Source organism: Lipotes vexillifer, unplaced genomic scaffold (genome assembly GCF_000442215.2).
Source record: "Lipotes vexillifer unplaced genomic scaffold, Lipotes_vexillifer_v1.1 scaffold1584, whole genome shotgun sequence".
NCBI lineage: Eukaryota > Metazoa > Chordata > Mammalia > Artiodactyla > Lipotidae > Lipotes > Lipotes vexillifer.
The window spans coordinates 1018066-1043992 of NW_006782397.1; the positions used below are offsets into that span (position 1 = coordinate 1018066).

Genomic DNA, 25927 nt, shown 5'->3' on the forward strand with positions numbered 1-25927 from the left:
ATAAAATAAAAATTAAAAAAAAAATAGCTCTAAGTGAAAAGTCTTCATTTTCTACCTCAATTTTCTCAACTCCCTTTTTCCATGTCTTCTTTAGGTACTGACCATGCATGACAGTACTCATGTCTATCACATCTTTTCAAAAGTATCCTTAAAAAAAAAAGAAAGTATTCTTTTTCACTTATGCCCCATTAAGACTTTACATAAATTCCTTAAAGTCAAATAAGAAGCAGCAGTGGCTCCCAGTGGCCAATTTATGACAGGTATCTTTTCCTATCATAGTTCTTATATTTTCACATATGATTTCTAAAATTACAAAAACCTCATAGAAGTTACAGAATTAGAAAAAATAAATTAACAAAAGGAGGTTTAATTAACTTTATTCCTGTACTCTTCGACTTGACAGCAATCAGAATATTACAATGCATGCTTTTTAGGCAACTAAGAGATCCTTTAAAGCATAAAATACATTACTTAACATTACGTGCTTTTGCATCTTCAATGTCTCTGGGATCACTGACTGACTCAACCGAATAGTCAATATTATAACAAATAGTCACGAAGCAAAGCATTATCACATAACAAAGCACTGTCATCTGCCTATGTGATCAAATTAGGATTGTTAAAACCTGAACTAATTCCCCTAGAACATTTCGCCTCAAGTATGTAACTGAGACAGAGGTGACATCCTAGATTTTTCACCATTATATATATGTGGCAGACAGAAATCTAAAGACATCACCCCAAATCTTCTGTCCCCTGGTTTGATTGATTGGTAATTCAATCAAACTCTAATCCAGGTATTGCTGTAAAGGGACTTTACAGACAGAATTAGGTTATTTATCAGCTGATCTTAAAGAATTATCCTGGATTATTCCAGTGAGTCCAAAGTAATCAGATGAGCTCTTAACAGCAGATGGCAGAAAAGTCAAATCAGAGATACAACAGAAGAGATTCAAATCATAGAAAAGGACTTGATCTGCCATTGCTGTCTTTGAAGACAGAAGGGGAAACCATAAGCCAAGGAATGAGGGCAGCCTCTAGAAGCTGAAAACCTACAGATGACAGCCAGCAAAGAAACAGAGACCTCATTCCTACAACGACGTGGAACTGAATTTGGCCAACGATCTGGATGCAGATTCATTCACAGAGCTTCCAGAAAAGAACAGAACCCTCCTAACACCTGACCTCTAAAGCAAAGAACCAAGCTGTGCCCAGACATCTGACCTTTAGAAACTATGATGTAATAAATGTGTGCTGTTTTAAGCCACTAAGTTTGTGGTAATTTGTTATGGCAACAATTTAAAACTAATACAGATTTTGGTACCAAAAGGGATGCTGCTGTAACAAATACCTAGAAGTGTGGAAATGACTTTCGAGTAGAGCAGTGGGTGGAGGCTGGAAGAAACTTGAGGAACATAATAGAAATAGCCTTGAACAAACCAGTAGTAGAAATCTAGACTTTAAGAACACTGCCATGATGACTCAGACTGCTTGAAGAAATCAAGATTTGGAGGATAAAAAGATCTAACTTGTCACTGGATATTACTTTTGTTACCATCTTGCCTTTAAACAGGAGTGTTTAGCACATTTCGTTTTATATAATTGTCCATTTGGTTCATTTAAACCTACTGTCTTGCTATTGTTTCTTCTTTTCCATCTGCTTTTGCTGTTATTCCTCCTTTCCTTCTTTCCTGCCTTCCTTTATGTCTAAGCCACCACCATCTCTCACCTGGACTAATGCAGTAGCCAACTGTATGGTCTCCTTGCTTCCACCCTGTTCCTTATTTCAAAGTCTATTCACATCACAGGACCAGTCTCATCCTGTTTTTTTCCACCTTTTCTGGGTAAAGACCGACTGTTACGATGACCTACAAAGCCTTGTTGCATCAGCCCACATTACCCATCTGAACTCATCTCCTATTATTCGCCCCCTCACTCACTCCATTTCACAGTAACTTCTTTATACTTGTTTGAACACCCCAGACACAATCCCATCTCAGTGCCTTTGTACTTGCTATTTCCTCTGTTTAGAAAACTTGCCCTAAATGTTTTTAAGCAAATGTTACTTTTCCTATAACTATTTTTAGTAAGCAGAATAATGCTTCCCCTCACCCCCAGATGTCCATGTCCTTATCCCTGGAACCTGGGAGTGTTACATTACACGCCAAAGGAGAATTAACGTTGCAGATGTTAAGACTGCTAATCAGCTGACCTTAAAATAGGGAGATTATCCTGGATTATCCAGAAGGGCTCCAAGTATTCACAAGAGTCCTTAAAAGAGAGAGAGGGAGACTTGACTGCAGAAGAATGGTCAGAGATACAATGTTGCTGGCTTTAAAGATGGAGGAAGGGGACCACAAACAAATGTGGGCAGCCTCTAGAAGATGGAAAAGGCAGAAAACACATTCTTCCCTAGAGCCTCCATAAATTAAGACAGCCTACCAATGCCCTGATTTTAGCCCACTGAGACCATTTCAGATTTCTCACCTCCAGAACTGTAAAACAGTACACTGAACTATTTAAACCACTTTTAAGTTTGTGGTAATATGTTATGGCAGCAAAAGAAAACTAATACACTACCTTAGTTAATATAAGCCCTCACTCCTTACTTCCCTTTGCTGCTTAAATTTCCTCCATAAAATATATTACCTTCTAACAAACTATTTTACTTATAAATGTGAATTCTATAAATAAATGTAAGCTCCATAAAGGCAAAGATTATCTACTTTGTTCAGTTTCCCAAGGCCTGACACTTGGTTACGTGCTCAAATATTTACTGAACGAACATTTGATAGATTATAAATATATAAATATGTTAGAAGAGCTGTGCTTATGATGATGCTAACCGTGATAAAAAAAAAAACATTAATCTTAAAGAAAAATGAGATATAATCAGTGGCTGTTTATAGTCAATGACATTTAGATTTATAGCTAAGCACTAATATCTCTCAAAACATCTTTATTATTCAGTCTCTGTATTCTTCTTCTCAATTGCAACTACTTTTTTTAAAATTAGTTTTTAACAATTCAGGAGACACTATTAAATACATAATTTTTAAATTTTTTAATATTTTTCAGTAAAATATCACATCTATAAGTTCAGAAAATAATAATATACAAATAAATATTTCCTTGCTGAAGGAAGTTACTGACATTTGAGAAAGTCTCCAAGTTTGAAATATAAAAGACAAAATTTTGGCAATGACCAACAAAGGTCTTATATTATCTTCATTCAAAGAGTGAAGAATAGTCATTGGTGTTAAAAGGCATTGCTTACCTGTTCCAGGAGTAGTTGTCATAACTCCAACAAGAGGACTCTGCATTACTGAAATGTTTGCCTATGTGAAAACAGAAGAAAGTGTTAAAGTAAAAATGCAAAGTTCTAACCATAACACAAACACAATAAGTGTTGAAAAACTACATTCAACAGACAACTGAATGTCTACCAGGTATTGGAAATGCCTATTAGCTTACAATTGAAGAGTACTCTCAAAGTTTTTTTTTTTTTAAGCTGAACAGTATTAATCTAAAATGCCAGACTTGTTAGCATATTATATGTTTAATATAAGAAAAGTTGCATTAGGTAAAAAGACATTATTTTTAGTAGACAGTAACACTGCTATTTGTTTTTAGTTCCTAAGATACAATATTTGAAATAACAGAGATAATGGTGATTCCTCAAATCATCAAGTTCACATTGAAAAATAGAAAGATGGCAAAACTATATTTCTAAATTGACATTTACAAACCATGAAACACTATAGATTCAAATCAGTCTACACAGTAAAAGACAGCATATCTCTGCCTTTACTAATAGAAAGTAACAAAGACTAATTCCTTTAAATGTGAGAAAATTAGAGATTAAAGTAGTTAAAAGTCCTCCTATAAACAAAAACAGAAATATCTAAAAATAAAATAAAAATTAAAAAAAAAATAGCTCTAAGTGAAAAGTCTTCATTTTCTACCTCAATTTTCTCAACTCCCTTTTTCCATGTCTTCTTTAGGTACTGACCATGCATGACAGTACTCATGTCTATCACATCTTTTCAAAAGTATCCTTAAAAAAAAAAGAAAGTATTCTTTTTCACTTATGCCCCATTAAGACTTTACATAAATTCCTTAAAGTCAAATAAGAAGCAGCAGTGGCTCCCAGTGGCCAATTTATGACAGGTATCTTTTCCTATCATAGTTCTTATATTTTCACATATGATTTCTAAAATTACAAAAACCTCATAGAAGTTACAGAATTAGAAAAAATAAATTAACAAAAGGAGGTTTAATTAACTTTATTCCTGTACTCTTCGACTTGACAGCAATCAGAATATTACAATGCATGCTTTTTAGGCAACTAAGAGATCCTTTAAAGCATAAAATACATTACTTAACATTACGTGCTTTTGCATCTTCAATGTCTCTGGGATCACTGACTGACTCAACCGAATAGTCAATATTATAACAAATAGTCACGAAGCAAAGCATTATCACATAACAAAGCACTGTCATCTGCCTATGTGATCAAATTAGGATTGTTAAAACCTGAACTAATTCCCCTAGAACATTTCGCCTCAAGTATGTAACTGAGACAGAGGTGACATCCTAGATTTTTCACCATTATATATATGTGGCAGACAGAAATCTAAAGACATCACCCCAAATCTTCTGTCCCCTGGTTTGATTGATTGGTAATTCAATCAAACTCTAATCCAGGTATTGCTGTAAAGGGACTTTACAGACAGAATTAGGTTATTTATCAGCTGATCTTAAAGAATTATCCTGGATTATTCCAGTGAGTCCAAAGTAATCAGATGAGCTCTTAACAGCAGATGGCAGAAAAGTCAAATCAGAGATACAACAGAAGAGATTCAAATCATAGAAAAGGACTTGATCTGCCATTGCTGTCTTTGAAGACAGAAGGGGAAACCATAAGCCAAGGAATGAGGGCAGCCTCTAGAAGCTGAAAACCTACAGATGACAGCCAGCAAAGAAACAGAGACCTCATTCCTACAACGACATGGAACTGAATTTGGCCAACGATCTGGATGCAGATTCATTCACAGAGCTTCCAGAAAAGAACAGAACCCTCCTAACACCTGACCTCTAAAGCAAAGAACCAAGCTGTGCCCAGACATCTGACCTTTAGAAACTATGATGTAATAAATGTGTGCTGTTTTAAGCCACTAAGTTTGTGGTAATTTGTTATGGCAACAATTTAAAACTAATACAGATTTTGGTACCAAAAGGGATGCTGCTGTAACAAATACCTAGAAGTGTGGAAATGACTTTCGAGTAGAGCAGTGGGTGGAGGCTGGAAGAAACTTGAGGAACATAATAGAAATAGCCTTGAACAAACCAGTAGTAGAAATCTAGACTTTAAGAACACTGCCATGATGACTCAGACTGCTTGAAGAAATCAAGATTTGGAGGATAAAAAGATCTAACTTGTCACTGGATATTACTTTTGTTACCATCTTGCCTTTAAACAGGAGTGTTTAGCACATTTCGTTTTATATAATTGTCCATTTGGTTCATTTAAACCTACTGTCTTGCTATTGTTTCTTCTTTTCCATCTGCTTTTGCTGTTATTCCTCCTTTCCTTCTTTCCTGCCTTCCTTTATGTCTAAGCCACCACCATCTCTCACCTGGACTAATGCAGTAGCCAACTGTATGGTCTCCTTGCTTCCACCCTGTTCCTTATTTCAAAGTCTATTCACATCACAGGACCAGTCTCATCCTGTTTTTTTCCACCTTTTCTGGGTAAAGACCGACTGTTACGATGACCTACAAAGCCTTGTTGCATCAGCCCACATTACCCATCTGAACTCATCTCCTATTATTCGCCCCCTCACTCACTCCATTTCACAGTAACTTCTTTATACTTGTTTGAACACCCCAGACACAATCCCATCTCAGTGCCTTTGTACTTGCTATTTCCTCTGTTTAGAAAACTTGCCCTAAATGTTTTTAAGCAAATGTTACTTTTCCTATAACTATTTTTAGTAAGCAGAATAATGCTTCCCCTCACCCCCAGATGTCCATGTCCTTATCCCTGGAACCTGGGAGTGTTACATTACACGCCAAAGGAGAATTAACGTTGCAGATGTTAAGACTGCTAATCAGCTGACCTTAAAATAGGGAGATTATCCTGGATTATCCAGAAGGGCTCCAAGTATTCACAAGAGTCCTTAAAAGAGAGAGAGGGAGACTTGACTGCAGAAGAATGGTCAGAGATACAATGTTGCTGGCTTTAAAGATGGAGGAAGGGGACCACAAACAAATGTGGGCAGCCTCTAGAAGATGGAAAAGGCAGAAAACACATTCTTCCCTAGAGCCTCCATAAATTAAGACAGCCTACCAATGCCCTGATTTTAGCCCACTGAGACCATTTCAGATTTCTCACCTCCAGAACTGTAAAACAGTACACTGAACTATTTAAACCACTTTTAAGTTTGTGGTAATATGTTATGGCAGCAAAAGAAAACTAATACACTACCTTAGTTAATATAAGCCCTCACTCCTTACTTCCCTTTGCTGCTTAAATTTCCTCCATAAAATATATTACCTTCTAACAAACTATTTTACTTATAAATGTGAATTCTATAAATAAATGTAAGCTCCATAAAGGCAAAGATTATCTACTTTGTTCAGTTTCCCAAGGCCTGACACTTGGTTACGTGCTCAAATATTTACTGAACGAACATTTGATAGATTATAAATATATAAATATGTTAGAAGAGCTGTGCTTATGATGATGCTAACCGTGATAAAAAAAAAAACATTAATCTTAAAGAAAAATGAGATATAATCAGTGGCTGTTTATAGTCAATGACATTTAGATTTATAGCTAAGCACTAATATCTCTCAAAACATCTTTATTATTCAGTCTCTGTATTCTTCTTCTCAATTGCAACTACTTTTTTTAAAATTAGTTTTTAACAATTCAGGAGACACTATTAAATACATAATTTTTAAATTTTTTAATATTTTTCAGTAAAATATCACATCTATAAGTTCAGAAAATAATAATATACAAATAAATATTTCCTTGCTGAAGGAAGTTACTGACATTTGAGAAAGTCTCCAAGTTTGAAATATAAAAGACAAAATTTTGGCAATGACCAACAAAGGTCTTATATTATCTTCATTCAAAGAGTGAAGAATAGTCATTGGTGTTAAAAGGCATTGCTTACCTGTTCCAGGAGTAGTTGTCATAACTCCAACAAGAGGACTCTGCATTACTGAAATGTTTGCCTATGTGAAAACAGAAGAAAGTGTTAAAGTAAAAATGCAAAGTTCTAACCATAACACAAACACAATAAGTGTTGAAAAACTACATTCAACAGACAACTGAATGTCTACCAGGTATTGGAAATGCCTATTAGCTTACAATTGAAGAGTACTCTCAAAGTTTTTTTTTTTTTAAGCTGAACAGTATTAATCTAAAATGCCAGACTTGTTAGCATATTATATGTTTAATATAAGAAAAGTTGCATTAGGTAAAAAGACATTATTTTTAGTAGACAGTAACACTGCTATTTGTTTTTAGTTCCTAAGATACAATATTTGAAATAACAGAGATAATGGTGATTCCTCAAATCATCAAGTTCACATTGAAAAATAGAAAGATGGCAAAACTATATTTCTAAATTGACATTTACAAACCATGAAACACTATAGATTCAAATCAGTCTACACAGTAAAAGACAGCATATCTCTGCCTTTACTAATAGAAAGTAACAAAGACTAATTCCTTTAAATGTGAGAAAATTAGAGATTAAAGTAGTTAAAAGTCCTCCTATAAACAAAAACAGAAATATCTAATCCAGAATGAGAAACAGACTCTCTAGAAGTAAACATATAGAGAGAAATTTTTTTAACAGATTCTGACTAAACTAAGAAAATCTAAAATCTGGCTATTATCCAGCAACCAGACCAAATGCTGAGAGATTGTTAGGAGGGATACAAAATGCATTGTTCAATTCTTAATGATAACTTCTTTCCTGATTAGAGAGAGGTTGACCGAAGTGTCAGGTGGCAAAACTAATTTGGAATTTAATAATATTCTTACCAACTTTCAAATCAAAAACTTTCTCTACAAATTATGACCCACAAGATTTTTAAACATTTTGAACACAGCAATAACTATAAACTACCTTTCTTTTCATTTATTATGAGAGAAGTAATGAAAACTGGCATAAACTTATAAGCCAGAGATCCTCATATCAAACTAAACATCAGATTTATCTATCAACCTTTAGAAAAATACTCCAGACCAGAATATTCTGGACATAGTTAAGTTTTGTTGTGTTTTTTTGGTCTTTTTGTTTTTGTGGTACTCGGGCCTCTCACTGCTGTGGCCTCTCCCGCTGCGGAGCACAGGCTCCGGACACGCAGGCCCAGCGGCCATGGCTCACGGGCCCAGCCGCTCCACGGCACGTGGGATCCTCCGGGACCGGGGCACGAACCCGCGTCCCCTGCATCGGCAGGCGGACTCCCAACCACTACACCACCAGGGAAGCCCCATGGACATAGTTAAGTTTATAACACCACTGTCCACATATAACACAAGCCACACAAGCAGTTGTTAATTTTATAGTATGCATGTATATCTCAATTCAGTATAGGACTAGCCACATTTCAAGTGTCAACAGCCACATTTGGCTAGTAGCTACTACACTCGACAGGAGGGCACGTGTAGAAGTGTTGGAAAAAGAAAGTAATCTGTTTAACTCAATGAATTAATTTTGCCTTGCTTGACAAACAGGCCTAGTATGCCATGCATATCAAGCCTATCATCAAAATTTACTGAAAGATTTTTCCACTTTTCTTAAACTTGCCAACAAATATGCTATATTTGATTTAGGGAAAGGCCATATTTCTCCAAATCAAACAGCAAAAATGTCGTTATACAAAGAACTTACCAGTTTAGCTGATACACTTTGTTTACATATCCTTCTAGGCATAATAGTAATAGGAGAGAAAACTTTTGACTATATAAGCTACTAAACTTCCTACTTAAAAGAAAAATCCACACTACCTTTCAACTGACAATCAAGAGAAATCACAGTAGTGTGTATTAGCAGACCATTGCTCTTGTAAACACTGGCTCTAGATTCAAGATTGCTAGGTTTAAAATCTGGCTCTGCTAGACTAGCTGCCTTACCCTTGACAAATTACTTAGGCTTTCGGTGTCCTAGTTTCCTCAATGATAAAATAAAGCTCGTAAGAGCTACCTCACAGATTCACTGTGAGGATTAAATGAGACAATACATGAGAAGTTATAAGATCAGGCCATGTGCACTGTAGGTACTTCATAAGTATTGCATACTTTTTTGTGCTATCAGTACCATTAAAACAGAGAATCTCTACCTTGTATAATCTGACTGAAAATAACACCATCAGAACACCTACATCTATACCAACCAAAACTTAACATCACCATCAGAACACCTACATCTACACCAACCAAAACTTAACATCACCATCAGAACACCTACATCTACACCAACCAAAACTTAACATCACCATCAGAACACCTACATCTACACCAACCAAAACTTAACATCACCATCAGAACACCTACATCTACACCAACCAAAACTTAACATCACCATCAGAACACCAACACCAGGAACACACTAAACCATCAGCTCATAAACATGCAGGAGGAAGCGTTTTCAGTAAAATACGTAAACAGTGAACACAGCTCTAAAAGGATACTGATCTTATATTAATAAAACCATCCCTAAAATAAAGACCTCAAATCATTACAAGGTGCCTTAGATCTGGATAAACCCTGAATCTTCACTTGTTCTTTCACAAAATTATGTATAAATATTGAACTTTTTAAACAATGAACAATTTAAATGATAATCATTTCTACATGTTTATTAAGGAGGTTGGGGGCATGGACAGGTGAACAGGCACACCTTTAAAAACCACAGAATTATCTATACGAGAAAATTATCTAAGTTCTATCACATTTTTAAGTACATTGCATGATAAACACAATTTAATTAGACTCTAGGATAACTGTCCCTAATGCTTATTCTGTGCAATAGAATTACACTAAAACAGACCTCAGGCAAACACTTCAAATTACTGACCCTCCCTGTAAAACCACATAAAAACATGAAATAAGGACATGTATGGTCCTGAATGAGTATATGTGTATCACCTGTCTTCTTGAAGTTAAAGGTGTTGATCCAAGTCCTGGGCTGGAAATGTCATCATATATACTTCTAACTGGTGGAGCTCCACTTTTATCTTTATGAGCTGGTACAACCGGCTGTGGTGGTGAGCCACCTAACAATGTACAAAAAATATAGACAGGTGAGAAAATAAAGAAATCCTCCATCTTTCTGGTAAGATCTTTTAAATTAATATTTTTAAAATAATGACAAATTCCTGTCTCCCAGCACTTCTCAAATCTTAATACACAGAAGAATCACCTGGGCATCTTGTTAAAATTCAGGTTATGTCTCAGATCATGTGAGATGGAGCCTGAAACTATGAATTTCTAACAAGCTCCCAGTGATGCCAATGTTGGTGATCCATAGACTGCACTTTGAATAAAAGGTTCCAGAATAAGTAGAAATATTAGTTTTTAGTAAACACATGCAACTTTTGTTTTCTCTAGATGCTTTTCTTTTGTTTTCTCTCGATGTTAAGATGCTTAACATTTCAATACAAAATTTGATCCTATTTCTCACTTGAAAGTTGGTATTAAACAGCTCCAGTTTGTATACACTTGAATATAATCTCCTAATGTGGAATTTGACTGTCAAATTCCTATTCGTGTTTCTCACAGTAGAAATATATTTAAGTACATAATAAACATACAGGAAAAGGACCAACTTTGGGGGATACAAAGGGATCTTCGTTAAGTCAGAGAATCAACAATGCCAAGTAGCAAAGCAGTCCAGGCCCTCTGTAAGACTAATGTCTGAGTCTAGACAGTACGGCATAAGGTATTTAGATTAGAGCACAGGCTACAGAACAAGACTGACCTGGGCTTTAACCTCCTGCTGTCACTAACCAGTGAGCTTCAGCAAGTTCTATATTGCATTTAGCCTCAGTTTCCTCTTTTGGAGGATACTACTAACTACCCTTTAAGACTGATAAAAGAATGAAAATAACATATAAAATGCTTAGCATACTGCCTGGCTCATAAACACTCAATATATGGCAGCTATGGTAATAAAATAATACACTTGAAATATATAAAACACAAAAATCTGTCCAGAATAACATTCTTAAGTGAATCACTTCAAATATAACTTATAATTCTCCCTGATCAATCCTAAAAAAAAAAAAAAAAAAAAAAAAAAACACCTTTAAAAGATAATAAACCACTTTAACTGAAATAATACCTTAAGGACAATTAAAGTAAGAAGAAATTACATTTACACATCTATTAAAAGGATATTAGTTCACATTTGGAATTCAATCATTTTTGTAGCTCTCACTACTCACAGTCAAAACCTCCAAGTTATCTTTTCCAATATTTGTTTGCTAAAAGAGTCCTGTAAGAGATATGTTTCATTTACATAACATTTTGTGCTGGCAACTGCAAATCATAGTTTGTGGAGTAAGTCCTTTCACTAAACACACTGTAAGTGAGACTCTTAATTCACTATGACTAGAAGTAGAATTCATATCTACAGATTTTCAAATTACACTTCTTTTGACTATTTGCTATTATTATATTTAAGATGAATTATTTAAATTGAATTCAGCTGAAGTTAAACGACCATATTCCCCTCCCCCCACCCACACACACTTTAACATCTCCGAAACAGGGATAATTTACAAAAATTGGCAAATGGTGTTCTATCATATTTAGTGTTTTTCTTTCTTAGTGGTACTTAAAATAATGGTGAGCTTGAGCTTCCCTGGTGGCGCAGTGGTTGAGAGTCCGCCTGCTGATGCAGGGGACATGGGTTCATGCCCCGGTCCGGGAAGATCCCACATGCCGCAGAGCGGCTAGGCCTATGAGCCATGGCCACTGAGCCTGCGTGTCCGGAGCCTGTGCTCCACAACGGGAGAGGCCGCAACAGTGAGAGGCCCGCGTACCACACACACAAAAAAACAATGGTGAGTTTTACAATCAATGGCATCCTAGATTGAATAAAATTTGGTATGCATATTTTTAGTGAGTGCGGAGCCTGTCTCCACAACGGGAGAGGCCGCAACAGTGAGAGGCCCGCGTACCACACACACAAAAAAACAATGGTGAGTTTTACAATCAATGGCATCCTAGATTGAATAAAATTTGGTATGCATATTTTTAGTGAGTGGTTCTTGGAATTATAGTAAATTATATTGCTTACACCTCTATTCCAATAATCTTAAAATAAAAAATAGAGACACTCCTTAATTTTTTTAAATAAATGTGGTTTGAGGGTGAACGCTGCACCACTACCCTTTTTAAAATTCTTGTACATGTATTGATAGTACTATAAAACTATTTTAAGCAATTTACCTACCTGCAAGTAAAGGTGATCTCATTTCCATTACTCCTACTGAAGGGCCACTAATTGATCGAGGTTGTGGAGTCACTGGAGCTGGCAAATCCCCCATTAAAAATCCAGGTAGGAACTGGGCATTAACCCCTGGCTTTGGAGACGTGGGTGAACCCAGCATCATTGGTTCAGATCCTAAATGAATCAGAAAATAATATAATACAAAGAAAGGACTTTAATGTAACAATATCTAACAAAAAGATGCAAGAATCCAGCATAAGCAATTTTTTTTAACATCTTTATTGGGGTATAATTGCTTTACAATGGTGTGTTAGTTTCTGCTTTATAATAAAGTGAATCAGTTACACATATACATATGTTCAGCATAAACAATTTTGAGAATTTAATCAAAACTGTTAAGTATTACAGAACCATAGTTAATTTTATTATTTTAAAAACCAATAAAAATTATTTCTAGAAAAATGTGAAACATTTTGTATTAACCAAATAATATTTGACAGCTGTTTTTGTTTACATTACTTCACAGATTTAAGAATCAACACTTACTTTTAAATTTTAAAATTTTAGCTTATTTTCTAAAAAAAAAATCCCTAATACATACAGAATAACTTCTTTCCATTTCTGGATCAGCTTCTACTATGTAACAACCAAAAACAAGAACAAGGTACACTAGTTACACAAAGTCTAAGCAAATCGAACACAATAGGTTTAGCGTGCTGTGTGTCCCGTTTTTCTTTCCCCATATACAACTGTCAGTCATTTTTGTAATAAAAGTGTAATCATGCACACATTAAAGCACATATGAAATAATGTGATGATTAGCATACCAATTAAGAATTATATTGAAAAGATTTAGAAAGGTTAAGTTTTGGGTTATTTTTAAAACCATTCATTTTAAAGTTAGGAATAACCAATAAAAGTCTCCCAAACATAAAACCAACTTAAGAACTGATACTTCACAATCATCAATTCAAAATTATTTTTCACAATTTATAGGGTAGGTATTATTATTATTCCAACTATGAAAAAATAAGGAAGCTATAACTTCCCTAATTTCAGAACAAAATAGCCCAGTAAGGAAAACATGGGCTCTGGAGTCAAGAGACCTTGGTTCGTCTCAGCAAAATGGACATAACTGTAGTACCCACCCACAGAGCTTTGATTAGACTTACAGCAAGTAAAGCACTTATCTCAAGTGCCTAACATACATTAAGTATTCACCAAATATTAGTTATTATAATTCTAATAGTATCTTACAATAGCCAAAACGGAGGGACTGATGTGTACATGTAGAATTTGCAATTTCTGCTTATGAAAATTTAATTTTTCAACTATCTGACAAGCCTGAATGTGATTCATGGTACTCAGAAAGGTCAAACATTTGGTATGTTATTTATATTACCTTTATTAACTATTCCTTAACTTCTAAACAGCCTCAAAAATGTGTTTCTTGCTATCCAAATGCTGTCAATTACTTATTCTTCCTCTTATTTCTAATCATAGTAGACCTAGATATTAACAATGCAAACACATAAAAAAGGAAAAAGGAAAAGAAATTCAGGAAAAGAATAAAGCAAATACTGAAATAAGGTGTGAAGAGCTATATTACATTGTAATTACTTCAAAGTGCTAGTTACGATGTTACCACAGTACTATTACATATTTCCAAAGAACATACTACTAAAATCAAACCAAAAGTCTAAACAAAAGCATATTATGAACATATATTTATAAACCCATAGTAATAAATGTATTACAAAGCTTTAGGTACCACCAACTACGTTCACTCTCCCAGCCCCCAAAGAAAAAAATACATATATGGCAAGTATAGTAATAATGAAATCAAGAAAATTTCTGACACATCCGAATGTATATTGTGATACAGCAGAAAGCAGCACAGTGAGGAGGGCACAAAGGGCTCTTAACTGAACTGTCACTTACCACCCAACCCTTTCACTTAGAGAGCTATAACATTGGATCTGGAAAGTCTTAAATTCCATTTCAGTCTTGTACTTCTAACATGTTAAGTACGGTGTCTTACTCAGCTAGCATTGTTTGTTGAAGTAACCATTAGTTTTACTGTACCATTAGGTGCTGGGAAAACGTTTATTCCTCGTCTGGAATATCTGCAATATGTGGACTTGAACAATTAATACAACTAATGTCAGATTTCTGACCAGAGGTTTATTCATATTTATAACCCAAAAAAACATACACTCCAAAATGGTTTTGTTGAGTAGAAAACTTTGGAACTGGAAATGAAAAGTTTTTGACCTCTAAAATAATACAAGACATAATACCTAGACCAACTTTAAATATAGCTGAGTATCTGTTGATATTATGCATTTAGTTTTTTATAACTAATGCTAAAACACGTTACTCTATTCTCAAAAGAAAGTTATTTTGCACAAAACATGGTAAGCATTATATATCCTTCAACTCTAATAAAACTCAATTCTACAGATATATATCCTGCTTGCTTGCTCTCCTTTCAAACTCATAAAGGTGTAACCGAACTTTCAAATACATCTCTATGACAGTAGACGATTTATTTTCTGTTCTAAGATATTCAACGGTTCTCACAAATCCCAAAACTCAGCAAACACACACACAAAAAATAGACATCCTGCTAACTTGGCAAGATTTTCTGAAGACAACACATCTCAGCAATGCCCACCCCCATTAAATAATGAATTTTTTTAAAAAATCATGACGTGACCGATTAGAGGAAAAGACCTCCTACAATACTTAGTCATTTTCCCAAGATAAAGGCGGGGTAAATCGAGCGAACTCCTGGCCTCCTATTAAGGCTAATATCTCAATGGCTGCATCACCTGGTTAATTAAATGTCGCACGATTCAAGCTTCCATTAAAAGCAGATTTCTTCTGCAAAGCCCAGGAGAAGGAAGGAATCAAACAGGAACTAGAAGCCTAGGTGACCAAACAGCGGTGAAAGGTAACCACACTCCAGGGCACTGCCCACCCAGGTGTTCACAGGTGAGCTCCTTCCCACCAACTCTTCCCCGGATCCCGGAACCTAGCATCGCGTCTCCCGCGCTGGCGGAGTCCCAGGTATGGATAGATCTGGCTCCGGCGTAAGGAGGCACAAAACAGCTTAGTCACCACAAGACCGCCGTTCCTTCGCCCTCCTCGGGGCCCGCATTTTCCCGGAGCCGCCTTGGTAGCGGCTGGGTGTAGACTCCTCGAGTAGGGGGCGGACTAAGAAGTTGGGTGCGAGCCAGAGGCTGCCCCTCTGCGGCTGAAATTAGAGACGAGAGCCCTATGACTACTGCCTTTCACTCTTGCCCGCTTCCAAAATTACGGTGTGCATCGAAGTGCTAGGCAGGAAAAGCAGTTTTTTACTCACCTAACGTGGGCACCTGGGGTTCCACAGCAAACGCTGCCATCGCAGCAGCGACGACACTTCGCCCTGCAGCTCCCCGATTTTCAAAAATGGCGGAATTTCTCCCCACGGATAGGGGCGCGCTGCCTTATGGGGTTGCGCAACTTCCGGACATGCGCTATACCTAAGTTGTGACGCCGGAGCCGTCATTTTGGAATGGGAAAACAGTCTTTTCGGAGACGCAACATCTCCGAGAGGGTTTTTACTGGTAGGGTGATGAAACAATGTGGAAACTGCGGTTCTGGGAATTCTTCTGCTCACCTTGTGAGCCTCCTGATTTTTTGGTGCTTGAGTTTTATAGAAGCACAAGTTATTTTACTCACGATTTCATAATTAGCGTGAGTTTACCCAGTGCTCTGTCATCAGTCAGCTTTTCCAAGTACCACCTGGAAAAGTTGGCCTGAAGAAACATGGTGCCGCTTTCCAATGTAGATTTCCGGCGTTAGTTGCATGAAACTCAATTCTCAAAACATATTTTCTACCATCTCTATGCCATTTTTTAAAATTTTGTGTTATATAAGCACAATTTTACATTAAAGCGTTAACTCATACTTGCTGTTTTATTATATATTAATACATGCAAAAGGTATTAAATAATGAAGGCTAATAAACTCCCGTGAACTCACCACACTGCAGAATCCTCTGTGTTCCTCCCTATGCCACCCTTGCTGTCCTCCTCCCCCTACTTTGCTACTTTTCTTTAGAGCGTATTCAAATATCACACACAGATGCAGGGGACACGGGTTCGTGCCCCGGTCTGGGAAGATCCCACATGCCGCGCAGCGGCTGGGCCCGTGAGCCATGGCCGCTGAGCCTGCGCATCCGGAGCCTGTGCTCCGCAACGGGAGAGCCCACAACAGTGAGAGGCCCGCACACTGCAAATATCACACACATATTCTATATATGTGTGTGTGAAAATGTTATTTCACCATTTGCAGCAACATGGATGGACCTGAAGATTATCATACTAAACGAAGTAAATCAGACAGAGAAAGACAAGTATCATATGATATCGCTTATATGCGGAATCAAAAAAATGATAAAAATGAACTTATTTAAAAGACAAACAAGCTTAGAGAAGAAATTTATGGTAACCGGGGGAAAAAGGTGCAGGGGAGGGATAGACTGGGAATTTGGGATTGACATGTACACACTGCTATATTTAAAATAGGGAATTCCCGAGCGGTCCAGTGGTTAGGACTCTGTGTTTTCACCACAGAGGGCACAGGTTCAATCCCTGGTCGGGCAATTAAGATCCCACAAGCTGTGTGGGGCGGCCAAAAATAAAATAAAATAAAACAAAATAGATAACCAACAAGGACCTACTGTATAGCACAGGGAACTCTGCTCAGTACTCTGTAATAACCTAAATGGGAAAAGAATTTGAAAAAGAATTTATACATGTATATGTATAACTGAATCACTTTGCTGTACACCTGAAACTAACACAACTAACAAACTAACTAACATTGTTAATCAACTATACTCCAATATAGAATAAAAATTAAAAAACAAACAAGAATAAATGAAAGGAAAAAATATGTTGTTTTGTTTTGCTCACTAATTTTATAAAAGTGATGTGCTACATGTATATATTCTGAGTCGCTCTCTGATCCATACCAAACTCATTATCCTCAAAATACCCACCCATCCTCTCTACTCCCTCCGGGATTTCCTGAAATCCCAAATCCAGCCAAGAATTGTGTAATTTCTGTGAGGCAATAATAATTCCAGCATTAAATGACAAGTTCCCAGAAATCAAAATGTAAAACCACTTACAGATGAATTGACTTTTTTTTTAACAGGTGTATGGGTTGAACTGTGTCCCCCCAAATATATGTTAAAGTCCTAACCTCCAATACATATGAATATGACCTTATTTGGAAATAGGGTCTTTGCAGATGTAATCAAGTTCAGATGAAGTCATACTGAATTACTACAAAATTGGTGGCTTAAACCAACACAAATTTATCTTTTATAGCTCTGGTGGGCAGAAACCTAAAATGAGTATTATAGGACTAAAATCAAGGTTTCAGCAACGCTGGTTTCTTTGGGAGCCTCCGGGGAGAATCTGTTTTCTTGCCTTTTCTAACTTCCGAAGGCTAACTATATTACTTGGCTTTTGGCCCTTTCCTCCTGCTTCAAAGCCAGGGGCATAGTATCTTCTATCTCTCTGACACTGCTTCTCTCTGCTTCTGTCATTACATGGCCTTTTTCTTCTATAGTAAAATCTCCCTCTGCCTCCCTCTTATAAGGACATTTGTAATTACATTTAGGACCTACACAAATAATCCAGGATAATCTCCCCATTGCAATATCCAGTTGCAGTGATTAAGTTAATAATCATATCTGCAAAGTAACATTCATAGATTCCTGGGATTAGAGTGTGGATATCTTTGGAGGCTCCATTCAGCCCACCACACCTAGCAACCCGCTTTCTAGAAATAATGTACCAAAAAATGTTCAGCCATGGAGGGATTTTGATATAAATTATGGTCTAGCCCAAAAAAGAATATTATGCACCTGTTAAAAAGAATAAAATGGATTTGATATGTGACTGTGTGTATTGACCTAGAAAAATCTCCATGATTGATATGAAAGAAGCAATTTGAAAACATTATACAGCATCATTTTATTTTAATTTAACAAAAAGTGTGCTTTTGGGAACAGATGCAAAGAGAAAGGCAGATGCTTGTTTAAATAAAGGAAAAACCTAGAATACAATTCTGCCAAACTATTAACAGGGAAGGTAAAATGAGAGAGGGGTTTGTAAATTAGAGGACTTAAGAAGGGCCTTCAATTTACATTGTATAATTTTTAGTGGTTGATTATAGGAGTTACTTACTATTTTTAGTATTCTTCAAATTAAAACTTTTTTTTCCTTTAAGAAAGTCATTTTCCTTTCTTCACTTACCTTTCAAACTTCTACTCTTTCAATTGTCTCTTTCTTTACCGAGTTATAAAGATGCCCAGTTTTCCCTATCAAAAAACCTTCCCTAGACACTGCTCTTTTTTCTAGTGACCATACACTAATTCCTCTCACATTTTCTTTTTCTCAGTATCTCAAAATAAGAGACTACAGACTTTAGTAGATGATCTATTTCCCTAACTTCACCATCTTATTGTTTAATTCATTACACACTGGCTCCTGTGTGAATCCTCTTCTGAAACTACTGACCCCAACTATTTTTCTCCTAATGGCTAGATTAAGCCTGTCTCCTTGACATCTGCAGTATTCAACAGCTTTGACAATCTTTTCCTCTATACAGTGTTTTCCTTGTTTTTGGTGGTACTACACTTCCTGTTTCACCTCATAACTTTCTATTCTTTTTCTGGCTTTTCTATACCTGATCCTACTTCATTCTAACCCGGACACTTAATTATTAGTAGTCAAGCCTTTGTCTTCTCTCTCTTCTTCAATTCTTTATAGTCTCTCTTGGAGTCCTCATCAATTGTCACATCTATGAAAAAAGTCCCCAATATTGTATGCCCCAGCTCTCTCTAAGCCAAATGATACTTTTCCAGATGCTTGATGAACAATCTACCAGCACATCAAACCTCAAAAACAAACTCATCTTATCCCTAAAATCAGCCCCATTCCAGTTGTCCCTTTTTCTATTAGTCTCAGAAATCCAAAATTAAAAGCACAGTATGTTAGAGCAGAATCTAAAGTAGGACGGACCTGAATTCGAAGCCTAACTTTCCCACTTAAATCCTGTATTACTTCAATTTGTATTACATCTCTATAGATTTTATTTTGTGTAAAATAGAAACAATACCTACTTTGAAAGGTGGTTATGCTTAGTACAGTGCCCGGTCCACTTTGCTTTTCCTGGCTTCCACCTTCCCTTCCATCAAACATTCAAATACCAAATCCTATTCTTTCTCTCTCCTCAATGCCTAGACAATTGCAGTCAACCCTTAACATCTCCCTGCCTTCAGTCTCTCCCACCAAATCTAACACACCACTAGCCAATGCTCCCCTCCTTGTACACATTAGTCAGTTGTCCAAAATCCTCACTGACTTCCTCTTCCATACAGCAGCCCAACGCCACAAACTTCACGTGTGCAGCACATGCCAACCAATAGTGTCCTCCACTACACTATATACATTCTCACCCAGGCAGCAATGGAAGAGGAAAATCAGAATCTCTTGGGGGTGGGGATGGGAGGACTTCCCCAGTGGTCCAGTGATAAAGAATCCGCCTACCAACGCAGGAGATGAAGGTTCGATCCCTGGTCGGGGAACTAAGATCCCACATGCCGCGCACGGGGCAACTGAGCTGGCGCCACAACTACTGAGCTCGTGTGCCTCAATGAGAGAGCCTGAGTGCCACAAACTACAGAGCCCAGGCGCCCTGGAGCCCACGCGCCACAAATAGAGAAAGAAAAACCCACACACCACAACCAGATAGAAGCCCGGGCGCTGCACCCAAGAGCCCACGTGCTGCAATGAAAGATCCTCCGTGCCTCAACAAAGATCCCACATGTCACAACTAAGACCAGCTGCAGCCAAAAAAAAATTTTTTTTAAAAATTAAAAATCTCTTGGGGTGGAAAGTGCTATAGACTGAATATTTGTGTCCCCCAAAGTTCATAGGTTGGAAATCCTAACCCCCAGTAGGATGTTATTTGGGGGTGGGGACTTTGGGAAGTGGTTAGGTCATGAGGGTAGAGTCCTCATGAATGATATTAGTGCCGTTATGAAAAATTTCCCACGGGCTTCCCTGGTGGTGCAGTGGTTAAGAATCCGCCTGCCAGTGGAGGGAACACAGGTTCAAGCACTGGTCTGGGAAGATCCCACATGCCGCGGAGCAACTAACCCCGTTCGCCACAACTACTGAGCTTGCGCTCTAGACCCCGTGAGCCACACTACTGAGCCCGCATGCCCCAACTACTGAAGCCCACGCGGCTAGAGCCCATGCTCCACAACAAGCCAAGCCACCACAATGAGAAGCCCGTGCACCACAACGAAGAGTAGCCCCTGCTCGCCACAACTAGAGAAAGCCTGCGTGCAGGCTTTCTCTTCGTGCACGAAGACCCAACACAACCATAAATAAATAAATAAATAAATTTATTTTTTTAAAAAAAAGAGTTCCCAGAGAGCTCCCCATCCCCTTTGGCCATGTGAGGATATAGCAACAAGATGCTGTCTGTAAGCCGGGAAGCAAGCTCTCACCAGACACCAAATCTGCTGGTGCCTTGATCTTGAACTCCCCAGCTTCCAGAACTGTGAAGAAATAAATTTCTGTTGTTTATAAGTCCCCCAGTCTATGGTATTCTGTTATAACAGCCCAAACAGAGACAGGAGGGAAGGAGCATTTTTTTTAGTGATTTCAATAGGTACCCTGAAAGGAATATACATTGTCACCCTGCCTTCACTAAGGGAGGTTGAGAACCATGGCTTCGAAAATAGTCCCTTCACCCTCTCACCCTAACCTTCTGCTCCAATCAATTCTCCCATCATTCCCCCTTGCAAGCCTTCAGCCTCTTGTGAAAGATCTTCACACTGTATTCCTTGCTCACAGCAATCTCCCTGCCTAGCATCCCTTTGCTTTCCACCGCAATTTGCAAATCCCTGTCCTTCTCACAAGTAGCAGCTCTCTTCCACCATGAAACTTGCCCCAGCCCTGCCAGCCCTCAATCATCACTTCATTTCAAAACGTACAACACATTTCCGCAACTCATTTGTTCCAAGATATTTGTTTTGTAAGTTTTCTTTTCAGCCCCGTTAGATGAATTTTCTTGAGGACAGGATCATAACTTTTTCTATTCTGTATTTCTATCACTTTACAATAAATCTATGTTGAAAAAGTAAATAAATGAACAAATTAATGATAAGCTCTAAATAAATAATAACAAACATTGAATAAAAGGTAATTATCTTATATAACATATTTGATGCAATGTTGAATGTTTTCAGATGTTTAAAATAATAATTTTGCACATTAATTCTATTAGAAGGGCTTATTACACGTACTATAAAATGAAGACCTATTTGTAGCTCTGTTTATCCTTTTTCTGGTAAAATGAGATCTTTATAACTTGGATTATCTTGACTGAGTAACATTGTATGGCACCATTTTACTTTTGTGTGTTTCTTGCTAAACTACACTCTATAGAAATATTGCACGTTCACCATAGTCTTCTGTACATGAATATTATTATCTTAACTGCAACACTTGTTTTCCTACTTTCTTTTCTGAACATAGTAAATAAAATGTCACATAAAGTGGAACACCTGTTCCCTATTTCTATTCTGGATTTGTGGTTCCCTGAATGCTGCCTTCCAGTGACATATGATTCCATCAAAGTGCTATTTTTGTAGACCACTGATTTTCAAGCTTAGATGGAGAAAGCTTTCACTTAACAAGGTATTGCTCAGATACTTCATACATACAACAGAACCACTCTGGTTGGGGAAAAAAAAAAAAGACAGGAAAAATGCAAGCCCCACCAACTCAGTGTTCTTACCCCCAAACTGTCAACTGTCGCCTCCAAGTAACCCCTGAAACACTTGGGTAAAGTACCTAGGGCTATTGAGAGTCCAACCTGAAAATTAGCTCTGGGCTATATATATTTCAACTTTCTTCTAAACACAAAACAAATTTTTAAAAAGTGAGAAATATGTGAAATCTCAAAATTTATTTATTTTCAATATATTTGATATGTTTTCAGTCAAACCGCTGTGTATCTATCATACATACTGAATACTCATCAACCTATTTATAAATGTCTATTAATATGCAGTATTTGTATATAAACCTAAATTCTTAAATCCCACTCCTAGACTATTTTAAAAATAAAAACAAAGAATTTTTTTAATTGAAGTGAAGAAAAACGGTATCCACCTTTGGTAAGAATTTAGAGAAAGAATAGAGTTTGTCACCTTTGTAAAGAGAGCGAGGAGAGGCGACATCTTCTCACTCTTTTTCTGATCATTTCAGCCTTTGGCAGCTGGTGTAGCGTGGGCTGTCTGTCACGTGGACTGTGATGTCACATAAAGCACACAGAGGAATCATGATTTCCTAGGGCCCACAGACAAGTGATCTGCAAAAGAGCTTCATGGTGTTTAAGATGTAGGGATTGTACCCAGAAAAATACAAATCCATTATTTATTATTAGCATTATCTCACTGCTATAAGTAGTGATGACCAAAGCTGTGTCTTTATAAGTTAAAATAAATAATACATTTGGAAACTTATGAGTTTTTTCTGATCATTTCATTACAATAAACAGCTGGCAGAAAGGGTGTATGAAACATCAAAAGATACATCAGTTTAGCTGACTCACTTGTTGTCTTTTAATCAATTAAATGGTTTTTATCACCAGTTGGAAGTAAAAAGGTAACATCAAAACTTGCATAACTTTGGGAGGGAGGGATGAATAGGCAGGACATGGTGGATTTTTAGGGAAGTGAGACTATTCTGTATGATACTATAATGGTGGATACATGTCATTATAAATTTGTTCAAACCCATAGAATGTAGAACACCGAGAGTGAATACAAATTAATATAAACTATGGATTTGGGGTGATAATATTTCAGTGTAGTTTCACCACTTGTAACAAGTGCACCATTGTTGATAAAGGAGGGAGATGTTGATAAAGGAGGAGGCTAACCATGTGTGGGAGCAGAGGTTTATGGGAAATCTCTGTACCTATTGTTCAATTTTGCTATGAATGTAAAACTGCTCTAAAAAACATAACTTTCAGGTGTTATATATTATATTTTGTAAGTATAAATATGTTATAAATAAAATTTTATTTTCTGCTTTTATATTTGAACTATCAGATAGGCTTAATCAGTTATTTGAAAGCCCCATGGAAGTTTCAGCCGGAAAAATGGGCAACACTGAAAAAAAAATAGGATTGACTTTAGAAAAATCTTTGTCTCGGATTTTCCTTGAAATAATCTACTGAGATAAGGGAGAGCAGAAGCAGGGGAGGAGCATGATAGCTGAGGGTATCCTTTAAACAAGAAAAGCCATGAATTGATAATTGTTGATGGCTAATTGATTACGGTATTCTTTATAATTTTGTGTATTTTGACATTTTCCATAATTAAATTCTTTTTTCAATCAATAAGCCTAAATTCTAGGGTATTCAAAGGTCATACATTCTGTCCCAGCTTATGTGAAAAAATGAGAGTGAAAAATCAATGAAAAAATTAATCTTTCCTTACTTGATAATGTCTTCATTTAGAGAAGTAGCATTTTGCTGAGGACAGGTGCAAATCTTGACTTTAAATACTTAATAGTTATATGACATTAACATCTCTAGGACTTAGTTTTTTAATCTGAATAGTGGAAATAATAGTAGCTACAATGCATTGACTTATTCACCCAGTGATATATATTATATATAATATATATTCAATAACTGAAATTTATCCTAATGCTCCTATATGTCATTCAGCTTACTACATAGCTTTTAACAAACTAACTTGTCTTCTTCCCCAATTAATTCACCAGACAGCTCTTGCCAAGGTCACCAAAGACCTCCATAAGGCTAAATCCAAGATTTTCAGCATTAGATCACAGTAGCATTAGTTCACAGTAAACACTCTTTGAAATTCTCCCTAATTTCTTTGACTCTCTTGGTTTCCCTCCTACCTCTCTGACCATGTGGCTAAGTCTCTTTTCTTGGCTTATCCTCCCCTACCTAGCCTAGAAATGTTGTTCTCAAGGCTCAGTCTTATGATCTGGTCTTACTCTAAACTCTTTCTCTATATGATGGCATTCACATCCATTGCCCTATTGACTCTCAATTCATACCACCAACCCAAATCATTCTCTGATGTCCAAATTTATATATCCAATTGTCTATGGGACATCACTTGGATATCTCAAAGGCACTTCAAACTCAAATATAAAAAGCCAAACTTGTGGTCTTTTATGTAAAACCTGAATATTTATCTCAGAGAATGGCACCACCAGCTATCTAGCTTTTAAAGAATGAAATCTTGAAATGGTCTTTAAAAGCTCCTTACAACAGCAATCCAATCCTGTGAATTCTACCTCCTAAATACCTTTCAAGTGCATCCACTTCTTTCCACTTTTACTGCTTTAACCAAATCCCAGCTTTACCATCTGATACCTGGAATTAGCTTCCTGGTTAGTCTTACTCCCCCTCCCTAATCCACGCCCCAAAACACAGCTAGAGTTATCCTTTAAAAATAACATTCTGAGCAAATTGCTCTCCTGCTTAAAGTCTTTCCATTTCTTCCACTGCTCTAAAAGACCAAAATCCTGAAACTGCCCACAAGCCTTTGCTTTATCTGGACTAACCACTCAGCCTCACCTGACAACATCTCACATTCTCTTGTTCACCGCTTCAGCCTTTCAGCCTTCTTCCCATTACTCCAATGTGTCATGCTCTTTCCCACCCCTGGGTCTTTACATGTGTTCTTCCCTCAGTTCTGGAAGATCTTCAACGACCCACTCCCCCATGCTTAGTTAACTCCTACTTATCTTTCAGCACTGATCTCAAACGTCACTCAAAAGTCAGGAAAGTTTTCCCTTATAAATAGACAAGGTTATGATTTGAATTATATACTTCTGTAATTTTAAAATTATTATCTTTCCCTCCCTGCCTGTAAGCTTCATGAAGTCAGGTACTTGGAGGTTTTTGTTAAGGTTTTTATTAAATTAAACTTTGTTATCTTGAGATGTTTGTAGATTCACAAGAAGTAAAAAATAATGCAGAGAGATGCTATATATCTCTTACCTGGCTTTCCCCAAATGGTACCATCTTGCCAAACTATATAGTACAATGTCACAACCAGGATACTGAATATTGATACATCAAGATACGGGATATTTCTATTTTCACAAGGATCTCTCCTGTTGCCTTTTTATAACCACGCCCACTTCCCCTCTATTGCAACCGCCTTCTTAACCCCTGACAACCACTAATCTGTTCTCCATTTCTATAATTTTGTAGATACATATGTAATACAACATATCAGAATGTTGTATTAATGAAATAACACAGTGTTAATATTTGGGGATTGGCTTTTTCACTCAGCATAATTTTCTGGA

The 25927-nt window shown here is 36.8% G+C and overlaps 1 protein-coding gene across 1 annotated transcript in view; it reads right to left on the reverse strand.

Moving 5' to 3' along the window:
- The window catches only part of NUP35 (nucleoporin 35), a 44359-nt gene extending 28373 nt beyond the window's left edge, over window positions 1–15986 (reverse strand). The window contains exons 1-4 of the mRNA XM_007455260.1: window positions 15850–15986; window positions 12486–12656; window positions 10175–10302; window positions 7188–7248 (exon numbers count right to left, since the gene is read on the reverse strand). Coding sequence (XP_007455322.1) covers window positions 7188–7248; window positions 10175–10302; window positions 12486–12656; window positions 15850–15889 — 400 coding nt within the window. The 5' untranslated portion in view covers window positions 15890–15986. The remainder of the gene's footprint in view (window positions 1–7187; window positions 7249–10174; window positions 10303–12485; window positions 12657–15849) is intronic.
- Window positions 15987–25927: the final 9941 nt, after the last annotated feature.